This window comes from Calidris pugnax, unplaced genomic scaffold (assembly GCF_001431845.1).
Source record: "Calidris pugnax isolate Ruff unplaced genomic scaffold, ASM143184v1 scaffold252, whole genome shotgun sequence".
Taxonomy (NCBI): Eukaryota; Metazoa; Chordata; class Aves; order Charadriiformes; family Scolopacidae; genus Calidris; species Calidris pugnax.
This window is the reverse complement of record NW_015091118.1, coordinates 2,734,923-2,750,646: the sequence shown is the minus strand read 5'-3', so window position 1 is coordinate 2,750,646 and position 15,724 is coordinate 2,734,923. Positions and strand designations below refer to the sequence as shown.

Here is a 15,724-nt window from a genome sequence, read left to right as displayed (position 1 = left end):
AATAAGGATTTCACATTTTAGAGTACTTCAAGTAAGATAGGTGCATTTACTTTAAAATAGGAAGAAAGATATAAGATATAAGAATTTTAAGGCCATATCCTTGCTGGTCTTTGAAGTTAATGATGTTCTTCTGGCTTATGTTTGTGGAGTATTTCTGCCATTGGCAATCTCACTGGATTTTTTTCAGGATTAAATTTTACATATTTTCACAATGTTATTACTGTAATCTCTCTAGAGTGAGGTAGCAACAAGATCTGCAGAATTTGGCCCAGGGGGTTGTAGCAAATGAAAGTTTGTGATTATCTAATTTAGATCATGTCACCATCTCTCTTTTTTTTTTTTTTTTCTTAAAACAACTCTTGTAGAGCTTCACTGTGGTCTGGGCTCAACAGTCTTTCTAGTTCTCTGGTAATGATCCTCTGCATCTTGACAGAACTTTCTCAATGTGCAGATTAAATTTACCTAGAAACTGAGAGTTTGAGCTGGTTGAGGAATGTGGGCTGCAGGCTAAAACTTTTTTAATTAAAAGTTTTCTGTTGGCAAATCTCATTTTGAGAAACCATTTTTCATTAGCTATATGGATCACAGTGAAAATACTGAGAAAATTTTTCCAAATTGAAATCTCTCAGGAAAAAAAAAAAGGAAAATGTCCTATCAAATTGAAATTACATTTTGAAGTATTTGATGTTTTATTCCATTATTTCATGACAGAACAGCAGTAACAATACAGAATTCTGACAGACTGTGGAATGCTATGACATGGCTTGACTTGATAACATGTGTCATGAGTTAATACACGGATAATGAAAGTGGTATAGAGTTCTAGATTTTTATTTTAAATGCCTTTTGTCACTTTCTACAAAACTTAGAAGGCATTGATTTTCATTTGAAGTTTCCATGAATAAAATAATTTCAAATGAGGAATTTGCTCATAAAGAGAAAGAAATTCTAAGTCTTTCAGCCATCTCTTATCCTGAGGAGGCAGCATAGAATTGTAGATTCATAGAATGGTTTGGGTTGGAAGAGAGCAACCAAATGGTCTCTTGACAGGAACATTTGTGGTCCTGTGGTGTAAAGTTGAGTGTTGAAATAATTCAGGTTAAAAAATAAAATAGCCTCAAAAAAAAAAAGAAAAAAGCTGTCTCAGAATAACACTGTGTCTGATGGAATAAGCTCCATCTCCATAGTAGTACAGATAAATGCCCACTGAGCCACATCTGGCTCACATTCAGAGAAACTCTTCACTAAAAGAGCCCCTTATCGTTGAAGGCTGTGGAGACAGTTTCACTTCAGTGATCTCGGGCTCTAATGACATATTCTTGTGGAAAGAAAGGTAACATCACTCTATTGACCTTTAGTCTCTTACATACCAGCACTTGGGCACTGTAGGTTTCCTTTAGCAAGGCTATGAAAGTTAGACAACAATGTGGGCGAGTTGGACTATGAACAATCACAGTCACTTTCATAACAGGATTTCCCCTAGTTTAAAAAGGATCTAATGTTAGATTTCTCGTTTGCTTTTATGGTTTCACGTCTACGGAGCTTCTAAGGAGGGGGACATTCATTTCCTCAGTTTTAGCCTACTGAGCTTTTCTTCACTGTGCTTCAGCTTCCCAGGCCCCCTCCACATGGATCATAGAACTTGCAAAGGTCCACCTTCACTGCTAGGAGAAAAGGAGATGCTCAATCTCTTTTCTTCCTTTCTCAAATGACATATGAGAACATCCTTGACAGTGCGTGTCAAGGAGGGCGCTGATAAAATAGGCACACTCTGCCCCTGTGTTGAGCTAACTGGAAGCATCCAGAAGCCATGTAGCACTATGATCAAGCTAGTATATGCTGCTTCTGTAGCTACCTAAGCTGTATGGCTTCTGTATCATATCTAACTTGCATACATCTTCAAGAATATGTAGATTTTCCCTCAGTTTATTGGAAGATTCATCTAAATCACGTGAAATCTACTAGAGTCTATTGGTGGCAACCATGATATGACTTATGTGGCATTTGGAGGGCTCCAAATAACCACAGGTGGTGACCTGGAGCTTCATAACTTCAATTAGGAGAACGATGAACACTCTTCAGCTTCTGAAGAGTTGTTAGACAGAACAAAAGAACTCAGTTAGAGGAAAATTTGATCCAGAAGAGCCCTTTTCAGATGCAGTGACATTGCCATTATTCAGATTAAAGCGTGGCCCTCTTCAGTGAGATTGGCAGATGACACTATAATGTTAACAAAGACCAGCTGTGACTGTGCTTGCTAGCCATGATATTAACGTGACAAAGAGACAGCAGTAGAGAAAGGGTTTGATACATTAATCAGATAAAACACTGATTCTGATTCTAGAGTTAAAATAAATTCTTCCAGGTTCTTTGGGAACTGTAGGTGCTTTCCTGATCGTTGCGCAATTCTGTTGAACATCTATGTTACCGCCTTTTTTCACTAAGTTACTGTCATTTTCAATAGGGAAATGTCTCCATTTGTATCAAAGGGGCATACTTGATCTATGACTATTTAGCTGTCAGCTTAGACTTAACATTAACAAAAAGCAGGTTTTGTCCTTCTTCTGCAAGTACTCATGAATTATTGTTATTTAATGAGCAGTCATGATACTGAATTCTAGGCTTTGTGAGTGGTCTGTTTTGACTCTATGTGACTCTGCATAATTTCCATAGACTGTGCCTTTGCTTTTGTTTACAATACTAGCAGCATGACGGTAGACCCTCATTATTTCATGGCTTGTTTGCTTTAATTCCCTTTTCTCTACTCCTCCTATTCCACCTTTTTCATCTATCCACATATTTAATGAAGAAAAATGTAAACAAACCTCTACTCAATAATGTCACCTTTTTCCTTCCCAAACTTCACGGGGTTCCCTTTATCAAAGGTAGAAAGCACAGCTATGTCCAGAGCTGGAGTCAATTAATGTCTGAGTTCTCCGTTGGCTTCAGCAGATAAATTCCACATTTTTGACTGGTTTTAGAGCAGCAACTAGTTCACTTTTTTTTTTCCCCCTGAGAAATCTTTATGGCATTCCACGCTACATTAAGAGTAGAACACATTAAAAGCTTTGCTTTCTTATCCTCACACTAACATTTAAATATTCCTATATCACATGGTTTTGGCCTTTGCACAGTTCCTTGCAAGCAAAAATCTCTGGGACGTGAAAAATAGGTCATATTTGATTCAGCTGATATATGATACTGTAACAATTTTTATTGATAAATATGTAATGTGCTATCCTTGTTTATTAGCAATTTAGTAAGATTCAAAAGAGACTGCATGGACAGATAATTAAGAACAACTATTCCCTTTAGCAAAGAACCCTTGTTTACTAGCGAATTAGGAACATTCATAACACTTTGGATAGTTAGAAAATGAAGATAAATAACTAAATTCTTTTGGAAATGATACTAAGGGTCATTTTTGAGGTATAACTTAATCCTTAATCCTTAGATTTTGGTGAGAAGTCTTCTATGGAATTCATGGTGGCAGCAGGCAGACATAACATGCCAACTGGCAGCATCCTTTCTCAATCTTGTTGTCCAGCCTTGCCTCCGGAAGACAGTAGATTCCAGGGCAAACTTGTAACTCACATAGACACTGTTATGGTCATGTTTAAGTAGCTTATTACATGATCTCCTTTCATGCAGTGCTACATGCCTTTGTTCTGTCTGGTGTTGACAATAGCAGGAGACAATATCTCCTAATGGATTTAGGATCTGATCTAGTCTATAGTTTCTGTTTTCTTATCGAATGCCTTTAACGTGGTTCTTTCTATCTCTTGCTATTCCGGGAGAAAGCATTTTCTTTTTCTTTTTCTTTTTCTTTTTCTTTTTCTTTTTCTTTTTCTTTTTCTTTTCTGTTTCTGTTTCTTTATCTTTTTTTTTCCTTCCTTTTTGAGTAGTGTTTCATGGAATCAACTCAAACTGCCCAGAGTTTAAAGACTTTAACCCCAGAGAAAATCAATTTACAGATGGCAATGGCATAATAAAAATAAAACATGTTACCTTCCAAAGTGTTTCGGAAACTGTAATTGGCCATTTTGTCCATGGATCCAGATTCATACTGTGTCAGTGACAGACAAAATTCAACTTCAGCTGAGGATGGGAGCCTTGGGGTCCTTGACTTATCGTTGTTCCCAGGATTGCGCAGTATAGGCCCTTCACTTGTGGCATTGCATAAAGCCTGTTGGCTGTTGTATTCTTCAGACCGAGTACAAATTACCTGTATAAAACACTTTCTATTAGCAGAGTTGCAATTGTAAATAAAGAGGTACTTTGATTAATAATTTTTTTAAAGAAGCAAAGAAAATGCACAATGTTAAAAGTATGTTGCAAGAATATAGATTAATTTTTAAATTTTCTGTTTATGATTTTAATATAAACTGGGTTGTTTCATGGAAGACATCCCTCTACTACAGTGCACTTTTGGAAATAATACACTAGTCTGTATCTGAAACTACTCATGTAGACTAAGGCATCAATTCTCATTTATGTCCTTGAAAAGTCACTGAGGCTAAAATCAGTGTTACCTACCGATGCAGCAGGACACAAATGGAGTTAAATCTGCTGCTGCAGTCACTAAATGGAGGCTTTTGGCTGCAGCAGGCTGCTGAACAAAGCCATAATCACAGATTTTCCTCCCCACACAGTAAGAGGGGGAATTTTTGCCTTAGAATATGAAAAAAAAATCTTTTATTCTGAAAATATCTGTCTATGCTTTGTCAGACCAAATGGACATTTAGTTTCACTATGTGTTGATGGTCCTATATGTACAAAATGGGGAAAGACATTGCTGTGGGGATGAACGTATATCACCAGCTGAGATACCATAGTGATGGGTATCGGAAAAGCACCTTAAATAGAGAGTTGAATACAGATATTAAATACTGTCAGAATCCAGCATCATTTATATAAACGTTCTGGGTTCACAAGCAAAGTCCAGTTACTTTGACAGAACAAGTCATTATTGGTCAGATGATCTGTGAAAGATACCAGTCCAATTTGAGACTTCTGGAAGAGCAAAGTAGCTCAATGCAACTTCAAATCATATCTGATTTGGCCAAGTCAAAGTCCTCCACGTTTTCCATGGATTGGAAGTGCCCACACAGACTGTGTCATTAAGGTGCTGCTCAGTATCTTTTTAAGCCACAATAAACTTATTTGTTACATAAGGATGTGGGTCCTCTGATGACTATGAGCTTTTATAGTAGTTTTCACTGCATCCCCTGCTTGGCCAGTGATTGGAAGAAGGAGGATTTTTTCATATTCTGGTACAATAAACCTACAGGGATGTAGTACGAGTAGTAAATCATATTTCTACTTTATATTCAGGAACCTGCCTGACACAGAGACAGGATGGAGGATGGAGAAAAATATAATGACACAAGGATCAGGCAAGAGGGTTTGGTAGGTATGCATAGTGACATAACTGATGGGTCTATGAAAATCAATCTGAACTAAACCTGGTCTCTATTGTTTTGTTTGTTTGGTTGGTTTTTTCTAAAAAACACACCAAAACAAAATAAAACTCCAAAGCGCAGAGATTTCTTCAAAATATAGGACTCTGTGGTTAGCAGGTAATCAATGTGGTTAATGAGAATTTTGTGTGGAGAAAAAACAGGTCTCATTACTGAGTGAAACATCATAGGGGAGAAAACACATAACACTGAAACCCCCAGACTTCTTTCACCCTGGAGGTATACTTCCATTTCATGGACCAAAATAAGGAATGGGAAGGTGAGTGAAAGCAATCATATACGCTGTGAATGGGATGGAAAAACACAAGATTCTCTGTTAGTGAAGGAAATGAGTGGGAGATTCATTTCACCAGCACTAGCTGCGTACAAATTGCCAGACTGAAACAACACTTTATAGGACAATCTCTGTAGTCAATAGAGAGAGGCATCTCCAGAGTGTGATTCCGCCCTTCTAAGCCAGATGTCTGGTAGGTGAGATGTACTTATCTCTAGAGGTGCCTGACTCTCTTCATTGACTAAGGCAATGAAATAAAATTTGTAAAAAATCAATGCAGAAACTGTCTCTGGACTGCAGTTAGCAAGGGAAGCAAAATTAAGAGTGTTCAACTTAATGCTCTGCTTCTTCGTTAGGATGGGGTGAATCACACCCTGAAGGCATGAATATGCCTCTGAAGTGACTAAAGACAGAGCCAAAGGCAAGTTGCTTTGCTGCCTAACTAACTTCTGAAAGAGTGGAATGAGATGAGATGAATCCTTTTCTAAGTGATTTGACCACAAATTCACAGAAAATGTATGACGGAGCTGGTGAAATTTGTCCTTAGAGACTTCTCTATTATCTGAAAATTACCCTAGTCTATTAAAACTACTAAGATGCCCTTGGGGGCTGAAGGTGGTAGTCCAGCAGAGAGTTCCATGTACACATTCCCCCCAGAAGCTCACCAAGTAGGTCAAGATTGTGCCTCTAAGAGGGGTTGGGGTCAGGACTGTGCCTCTAAGAAGTCTTTTTTTAAGAATGCCCACCAAGAAGGGAGAGGTAGTGACGGGGAGCGACCTATAGTTATAAAAACAAAACATAGCTACTGTGCTGTTTCTATGATTGTTTTGTGTTATTGAGAGAGTTTATCCCTGTCAGAAGGAAAACAGGGGGGTGATTCAGGCTGAAGGAGATGCTCTAGTAATTTCTTTGTTTATAAAAATGCACAGCCCTATGTTCCTAGTGCATTAGTGACAAAAACAAATGCATCTTGGCTGATGGAGCTCAACCTATTTCTCAGTTGGTACCTGGCTCAGAAACTACATACATGTGGATTTTCTGTTCGGCTCTGCTTCTTATGGTTCTTAACTAGGTCCATGTCTTCTTCTACCTTCTCTGCCCTGTCATCTTCTGTTTTTTTGTCCTCTCCCCACTGCCCTGGGGATACATCCCTCTTGAGTCCTAAAGAGGAATAATATGTTGCCTTTAAGACCAACTTTTCAGATATTCAGACAGGGAATCTTCAAATGAGTGCTCAAAATTATCTAACAAAAGAACATTTCCCTTTAGTTCTGTTTACCCATTTCGGTGAGATTTCATGCAGCTGTTAATGGTATGAGGCTTAGTGTGTTATTATTTTTCCCATTTTGTCTCAGTGTAGCCCTGTCTGAATAATTAAATTCATTCTAAACAAAAGCCAGATGCTATAAGGCACCTGGTAACTCATGGTCAAGAAATGCCAACATAAGGGGCAAGAATGAAAATGCTTCTCTGTGACCTTCTGCTATTTGTTCTGAACTAAAAATGAAAGTCTGGCCATAAGATAGTTTAGGCCATAGGATGCTTTTCCAAAAAGGTGTAACTTTGGCAATATAAATTACAGGTCTATCCTGAAGCTATAATTGCTGTTTTATCAGTCATGTGATATGTAAGTGGTAACAGAACGTAGGCTGGTTAAATGGTTCTTTCTGGATGTAATCTGCATAAAGCACACACAAACTGGGTCACATCATTGCCTTCTTTTCATTCAGTGGGAGGAATTTCTACTAGAAACATGCTGTTTTAACACAAGATTTTATTTTTTTTTTGCCTTTCAGGACAGTCCTGAGCAAATTTCTCAGTTCACCCTGGACAAAGCTTCATGCTGAAACTACACCCGATGCCTACTTTTCTGCATGCATAAATTCACCGGCTCCAGGGAAATTGCTAGGAAGATATCCAGAGGAAAAGCTTATGTAAGTAGTTAGAAGAGCAAATGCCAGTAGATGGCAGTCCAGAATATGCAGCATTGCTCCTGGGTCTTGTAGCACCCAGCAAATAATTCCTCCATGTACTGCAGCTGAGATCTTTAGCACAAATCTCTGTATCGTTTCTTAGAGAACAGACTGTAAATGTGTGGAAGCGTTGCTGCTGTCTCACACTTTTTCAGAAATGGGAAACCCTTTTGTCTTTTAGCATGCAACTGCTTGCACAGACTAGCCCCTGTGCCTAAATAAAGTGAATTACATTACAGGAGTCTTCAGCAGTGTTCAGTCCTTTGCTATTTTTAAATTAAAAGCTTTAGGAGTTTTAGTGACAAATTCTTTTTAATTGCTTTGGATTTATCAGATCTGTACTCACAGGGACATGCAATCCAGGTAATATATACTTGAACGTTTGGAAAAAGGTAATTTTCTATGGTATTGAAATAGCCACTCACTTACAAAGTGACCTGAAGTTCCTTAGTTTGCTGGGGAAGTACAGCCACTCAAAGGGTTAATCCACACCTCCGCTTCCTTTAGAGCGGGTCCCTTGCTCTGCTTTTTTTCTGAACCCACTGAGCAGGACTTCTGTCCCTGCCCAGAAACTATATCAGCATGTTTTTCATAGTGCTCCAGATGAATATAGCCTAAAAGAACCACTTCAGATTACAGCCAGAGCAACCACAAGACTTGCTTATCTGGGGCGCCTATCCCATCTGTCCAAGGGTGTGATGTGGGCACTTCATGGCCCTCCTCGATGCATTCTCATATCTCCGTTTGTCCTACGTGAAGCCTAGACTCCTGAACGTGGACGTGAAGTCTAGACTCCTGAGCCTTGGCTCCCACTATGTGGCCAAAAGAGATCTTGCATTGATTCATCGCCTTTCTCTGTCTTTGTCTTTCTCCACTTACTCTCACATTTTCCCTTGGGAATGGCATTGAAGTACAGCCCTCATGCTGGATTTAAAATATTTGGCAATTGTAAAGAGGTTTAATTTTTCTTTTTTTGGCTGCATTAGGGCTTGGCATAATCTAATCCTAATAAGTGGCATCCAGAAGCCATTTACTCACCAAACTGGGAAAATGCAAGGAAATCCCCAAATAACCTGCAACAGAACAAAGTGTTCTTTGGGAACTTGCTTTTATAGACAGAACTTTAAAAGGTGCTGTATCTAGAGCAGATCAAAAAAATTTTAAAAGGCTGATTATATTTATTTGGTTCTTCATGTACTCCTGAATATTAGCAGGAATGGAAAGGTAAAACGGGCAGAGGACTGAATGAAAAAAAATATTTGGAAAAACAAAGCTTCAAAGAAATTCTAAGAAACATCTTTGTGCAAGGATAAGGTCATTAATCATCTTTCTGACCCCCACAGCACATGCATTAACTGGAGGAGCTGTGAAACTCAGGCAAAAAGGAGATGAGACAAACATGAATTGACAGCACTGAAACAAACCCAGAGCCTTCAAGGTATTTTCTCAGCCTTCAGTAAAAACTGGCCGAGTTCCATCTCTTTGCTCAGAGACAGCCCAGAACTGAGGGGTAACTTACACCACTCTCAGCACCTCAAAAAGGTGCTTGGGTGGAGTAGGAAACTCGGTTATCCATTTCTGCTGAAGTATTCATTTACACTTTCTGGTTTGGCAGACCGTGATTCCCTGCTCTCTGGCTGTCTCCAAGCTGTAATGTTAGTGTTGTTGTCTCCATGTCTAGCCCATATTCATGAAGATGCAACTCTCCACGGGTAGGTTTCTTTTTCTGGTGAATTATTAACAAAACCAATTTTTTAGGAAATTCATTATCTATTAATTTATACACCTCTGAAGATGTTTATCTTTTACGCTACACAACTCCTGAGCAAGCATGGCTACATGCTAGAGAACAGACAAGCAACCTCAGGCCAAGCTCTGCTGTTTGCCACTCATGATCTCGTGGAAGAAGGGGAATTACTATGAGATTACAGTGACATAAAGAGGTCGAGGATACTCAAGTGGCTGTTCCTGCTGTGCACGGATCCCGATTCCCTCAGGCTGGGGTACAGAGGTGTGGCATGTGAACACATCTCTTTGTAATAGGAAATGTTTCAAATTTGTGATCCATGTAACCATATCATCAGGAGACCAATCTTGATAAACTCTTCTTTTGCAGAGGCTGTTGGTTTTTTAATTTACCAGCCTGTAGCTGTCACCAAAACCTATTAAGTTGCAATAAAAAATGAAGTCATTGAGTTCATGAGATACTTGGGTGTCCACAGTCCACAAGCAGATGGATATAAGACTTTGGCTGATTTAAGAATCAATAATTGTTGGCTTCTGATGTTTGTATTTTTGAAAATCTCCTGCAGTTCTTCAAGATGGACATAAAATAGTGCTTCAAATGTTCGTCTCAGACTATTCATCTAGCAATACAGCTCCGTGATAAACTGTGCTTAGAATTAAATAACTGTGTCTGTCTAGCTGAATTTTGTATTTCTTATGAAGTCGTATTTTCAGGTAATGGCTCTAAAGTGCTGTCATTATTAGTTCAGGAGTATTATGTCCATTTTCTATTTGTGCAACTTCTTTCCCTTTTGTAGTAGCTTTGCATTTGTGTAAGTGGTTCTGCAGGGCGATACAGAATGAAGTGCTAAGGGAAATTCTCAGTGCTTGCAACAAAGAATTGGCTGCAGGCTTACACCAGCACATCTGAGAAGAGACAGCTCTCCACGTTATGCAATTACTTCTCTCAAGCAAATTTTCTTGTAGGAAAGACAAGATACAGGGGGCTGAAGTTGGTGGTAAACCCTGCTTGCCGCAATAGCAAACCTAAACCAGCACTTAAATTCTCCTGCTTTATTTCTTCACTGTCTGCCTAGCACACTGTGGGGATCCCCAAACTCTAATGTTAACTACCAGCAGAAAGATTCTGCTTTTATTTGCAGAAGGCTTTTTATGCATTTGGGGCTCCACTGACTTCAGTTATTTCTCCAAATTAGACCTGGTGCAGAGGAAAGCAGAATTTCACCCACTACTATTTAAGTGAGACATAATAATTATCTTTTTAGCAAAACCATTATCTGGAATAATTATAGAAATGGGCACTAAAACAAAAAAAATCAAAATATCATGGAAGATCTCCATTTCCCACATAACCTTCCATTAAGTCGGCATGGAATTGTGAAATTTGGTAAAGCATTAGTAGGTGTCATGCAGTCCTAATTCTGAATGCAACACTTGAATCATCACAAACAAGTAACTAAAAACATGAGAAAATCCTTTCCACCTACGCTAAAACATGAGCCAAACAAACAAATAAAAACACTAAAAATTCCCGATAGTCTTGCTGGTAAAAACAGAGGCAGGAATCAAAAGTTTCACTTAGATGATAAACATGAGAAAAATGTGGACAGATAATTCACTCAGCTCAGTGGTAACAGCAGCATGTTGAAGAAAAAGTAAGGCGAAAGCAAGAATTTCAGCATGTATTCATGAGTATCCATGTTGCCATGGCAACTTCTCAATGGAATAAAGTATTTTCTCCTTTCTTTAGGGATTAAAAAAAAGGGAGAGATGCTGTTCTGCAAATAGGCACTTTCTCTTTTTTTCAATAAATCTATAACTATTTCCTAACATAGCAGGCATTGTTTTGTTATGCTTTGGGAAGAGACTTAAAATTCTAAAAAGGACACCATATTATAGATGTGTTATTCAAAAGGTTTCTCTTGCATTCTTTTTATTTTGAATGCTTATTAAAAGCCTAAAAATTCCATCACATTTCTGAATCCCGATCTTTTTGGTGGTTTGTTTTTTTGTTTTTTTTTTTTTTTTTTAGGTGGAATTCCAGATGAGCTGGTAGGAGAGAAGTCACTGGCAAAAGTCATCCCGGGGTATTTACCTCCTGGTTTCTGGAGCCAGATCTTAGACTGGTATTGACCTTTGCTGTACTCAAATTTTCTGTGGTTTTTTTTTTTGTTTTTTTTTTTTTTTTTTCTCTTGCTGTTTAGCTACAGAGCTTGGATAATCAACATATTCTGCAGCAGATCTATAGCTGTTTTCCGGTTCAAGCTAAGGCTATTTTTGTTTTTCTGGAGTGAGATTCTGATCTCTTACTTTGTGCTACTTGAAGTAATTGCATTCACCAAGTTATTCCATCATAAGCAATTGTTTCAATTTGGATTCAAAACTAATAAAGAAATACCAGTTTGTGTTTTATCTTCACCCCAAACTCACTGACTGAAAATGTAGATCTGTTCAATGTCTTTCATTCCTTCTCTAGATAAGGCAGCAGAGATATACACAGATAGAAGATGTTAAAGGGGAATAATTCCCTTTGAAGGTCAAGTTATTGTAGTCCTCTTTTGGAAATTTTGATAACAGTGTAGCATTTCCAGAAGTGGCTGAAAAATATAAGTGATAAGCACTCATTTTCACAAATTACTTGGAAAACTTCAGCAAAGGACTTAGAGGTGCTTTTACATAAATATGTTGACACTGAATGTGTTTTAAACATAGCACAATTGTTACTGTTGCACCTGTTAAAGTTATACAAAAAATATCTGTTAAAGCAACTTGTTTCTTAAAGAATTGTCTACATTTTCAGGATATATTTGTGGGAGCTGACCTTAAATTAGAAGTTATAAAACTGACCGGGATGGATCAAGTCTAAGAATTTGGATATGATTAACAGTACCTTAGAAAAAATGAGATAAACATAACTATCAGACCCCTCCAGGTCTTTTAGAAAATTCTGCTAGCAACTTTCGGATTCTTTTATGCTACCTGCCTCCTACTGCCTTGGTTACCTCATCCAGTACCCTGTATTGCTAGCTCCACTTGACATATGTAACCAGTGCAATTTTAGTTTCACTTGATGCACTTTAACACTTGTACCATTTTTACTTAAGTCTTTATTCAGTGCAGTGCAGAACAACATCAGATCGACTTCATTCTGGTAATGCAAACTAATTAAGTTAGGAGAGTTCATCCAAATTCATGCTGCTAGAAATGAGCAGAATCTTGGGAAACGGGATGAACATACCTGCTTGTATCTATATCTACTTTATGGCAGTGAGGCCAAACAGTGTGAAACGGTCTATGTCTATGCCACTAAGACCATCTTAGCCTCCCAAGCATGGTGGCTGTATGCAGACATTCACCTGGAAATGATACCTGAAAGGTACCTGTTTCGGGGAGAATGTCTTAAAATAGGCCTTTTAGAGTATATGGGAATGTTTGAATTTACAGTCCATACAAAGTTTATATTGTTCAGAGGACACAAATCAAGAGTAAATACAGTATAAACAGCCCAGTTAGTTGCTGTTTTGTAATGCCAGAATATCAGATGGAGCTTGTATCTCTTTCACTTTCCATTAAATCACTAAAAATGCCCAACCTTCATTTGGGCTGTTGCTACAGAAATAAATAGAACAAAGATAGATTTACACCAACATAATCATAGACTTCAGTGCCAGAAGGGACTCTTGCTATTGTCATGATGGAGTGTGTCTATGGAAGCCAATAGACCTTTGTCACTATATTTTAGGCTATGTGGCAGTAATGAGCAAGAGACAAAAAAATGTAGAGACTCTCAGTGTTAGAACAGCACAGTATAGTTCAGCTATACGAGAACACATCAGCTATGTAAATATGAAAATTTGCCTTGGTTTAATTTGCAGTGCTTTTAAGTGGCAGGAATAGGTGTTGACTTTACTTCTTAGTTCCTTTGACCAACAGAGATTACTTCTTATATATCTTTTGAACTACTGATGTGAATTACACAGCTGCTTCCTCTGAAATCTAAAGATTTATTTTATTTGTTTGTTTGGTTTGTTGGGTTTTTTTTCATTTGAAAGCAGAAAAGCTTCATTAGATAGTTTTTGACTCTTGGAGAGAGGAAGGCACTGGGAGAGGGGTAGAACCTCTGAAAACTCTTTGTCTCTATTTCCATCATTCAGTCACCAATTGTCTTTCAATTTGGTTGTGTGCTAGCAATTTGTGTACATAAATCCTAGTTTTTCTCACTTGATTGCTTCAACAGACCTAAGCCTGTTTAGTCTGCTAAAGGCCATGTCTGGACGCAAAGACATAAGTTCCACCTTAACTTTAGTTTCTTAATTAAGCAGCCTAAATCCTACAGTCAGGAAGAGGCAGAGAGACAAACAAACAGCTCTAAATGAAGATTAAGTTCACATAAAATCTGGCTTGCTCTCTGGTAGTGCTTACTTTCTCTCCAGGAATATCTAAGGGAATGCAGCATGGCTAAACTCCCAGCTCAATGCACCTCACTTGGCAGGATAATTCTGGCAAAATCAGCCTTTCCCTTCCCTTTCACCTTGGCCTGTCCTTACCTGCCATGAAGAGAAAAATGATGCTGGGCTGAGTAAATTGGGATTGGTGGGATGTCTGCCACCCATGTATTCATCAGTGCAGACCTCACAGTCCTCAGCATCTCTCCAGTCCCAGTAGGGGATGGTGAAGTTCTCATCACCTGTTATCTTCTGGATCTCACGTTCCCACATCAGCAGAAAGACCCGATGCCAAGGCAGAAAACCAGGAGCTTCATGAGCAAAATCAATGTCCCTCCACACGTTGGATCCACCTAAAAGTGTGTCTCGAGATGCATAATAATGCATCCACACAAAGAGATCATACACGTTGATGTTTCTGAACATGGGGTTGGAGCCGTTGTTCATCTGAGTATACGTGCCAGTAGCAATAACATACTCCTGGCTAGGGGTGCTCTTTGCCAAGTTAAGGTAGGCAAGAAACTTGTCCTTCTCACTGGTGGTGAGCTGGAAGATGTTTCTTCTTGTTCTCAGTCTCCTTTCAGTGCAGTTGGGTCCTGAGAAACCAAACTTGCACTCCCCACAGTTGAATCCCATGAAGTTGCCTTCGCATTTACATGTCCGGTTGTAAAATATAGAGGGCCAGTCCTCTCTGTCATCCACTCCTGAGAAAGGGAACTGTGGTCCCAGCGGAGCCTGAGAGAGCAGGATGTTCTGGCAGAACCCTCTGCGGGAAAGCTCCCCACAAGGGGACCCATCTCCATCCCAGGGGGGACAGCACTCCTTCCTCAGCAAGCTCTGTGTGTTTGCACAGGCTCTGGGAAACTGGCTGGCGGACGGCTGAAGGATGACTAGCAGAAAACCCATGGCAAACAGCAACATCCTCACAGAGCAGCAGGAGAGCACAGGCGTTACGCTTCAGTGCATGGAGTGCTCTCTCTGACCCCTCCAAAGTCCTGGCTGTGAAAGAAATTCCTCCCCTCCACCAGGAATGCTTCACTGCTGACTTCTGCTACAGTGCACCCTCCAATGTCCTTCCCCATTCCTAGCCTGGATGCATTTACACACAAAATACATTTCAGGGTTAATCTGATTATCACATGTTCTGGGCGAAAGCCAAGTGACTTTCTTCCCCACCCCCTACAGGCATTTATTATAAACTTTCATCTTCTGCCTAGCACATGATTACTTTCCTCTGGCAATTGGAGAGGAAGTAAAAATTAAAATTTAGACAGAGCAACAATTGTCAGCTCTTTGGATTCCTTGTTTGATTGTATGCTTTATAGTAAATGGTTGTTTAAAAAAAAGACCCAAAAGAATCTGATCACTTAAATAAGCACAGTAAACCTAAGAATGAGAAAAAAACCCAAAACAATGTGGGAGTAAGCTATCTATTTTTTTAAGAGAAGGTAAACATAATATGTGGTCAGATTAAGTGTGAACATAGGTCAGAACAAGAATAAATGGTTTGGCTTGGCAGTTTTATATTTCAGTGTAAGCTGCCTTTCCTGAGCCAGCACACAGCAAAATAACTTTACAAGAGAAGCAATAAACTCTTCAGAAAAATATAATTTTTTTTTACCTTAGAATCCATAGCACTTTGACAGTTAATGAGAAATCTGCACCCAAATATTCTCTGCAGTTTTGTGGGGAATACAGGCAATCTACCAATAGATTTGGTGAAAGCACTTAAAGCAGTTGTCTCTGGAGCTGGAAAACAAATCTTGACTCCTGTTTTTCTCCAATCAGGCAATTTACAAACACTGT

General features: G+C 38.9%; 1 protein-coding gene across 2 annotated transcripts in view; it reads right to left on the bottom strand.

Moving 5' to 3' along the window:
• TYR (tyrosinase) overlaps window positions 1-14,937 on the bottom strand; it is a 48,984-nt gene extending 34,047 nt beyond the window's left edge. The window contains exons 1-2 of one of the 2 annotated variants that reach the window (XM_014958273.1): window positions 14,021-14,937; window positions 4,009-4,225 (exon numbers count right to left, since the gene is read on the bottom strand). In XM_014958273.1, the coding sequence (XP_014813759.1) occupies window positions 4,009-4,225; window positions 14,021-14,839 (1,036 nt within the window). In that variant the 5' untranslated portion in view covers window positions 14,840-14,937. The remainder of the gene's footprint in view (window positions 1-4,008; window positions 4,226-14,020) is intronic. The other variant, XM_014958274.1, reaches the window with a different exon arrangement.
• Window positions 14,938-15,724: the final 787 nt, after the last annotated feature.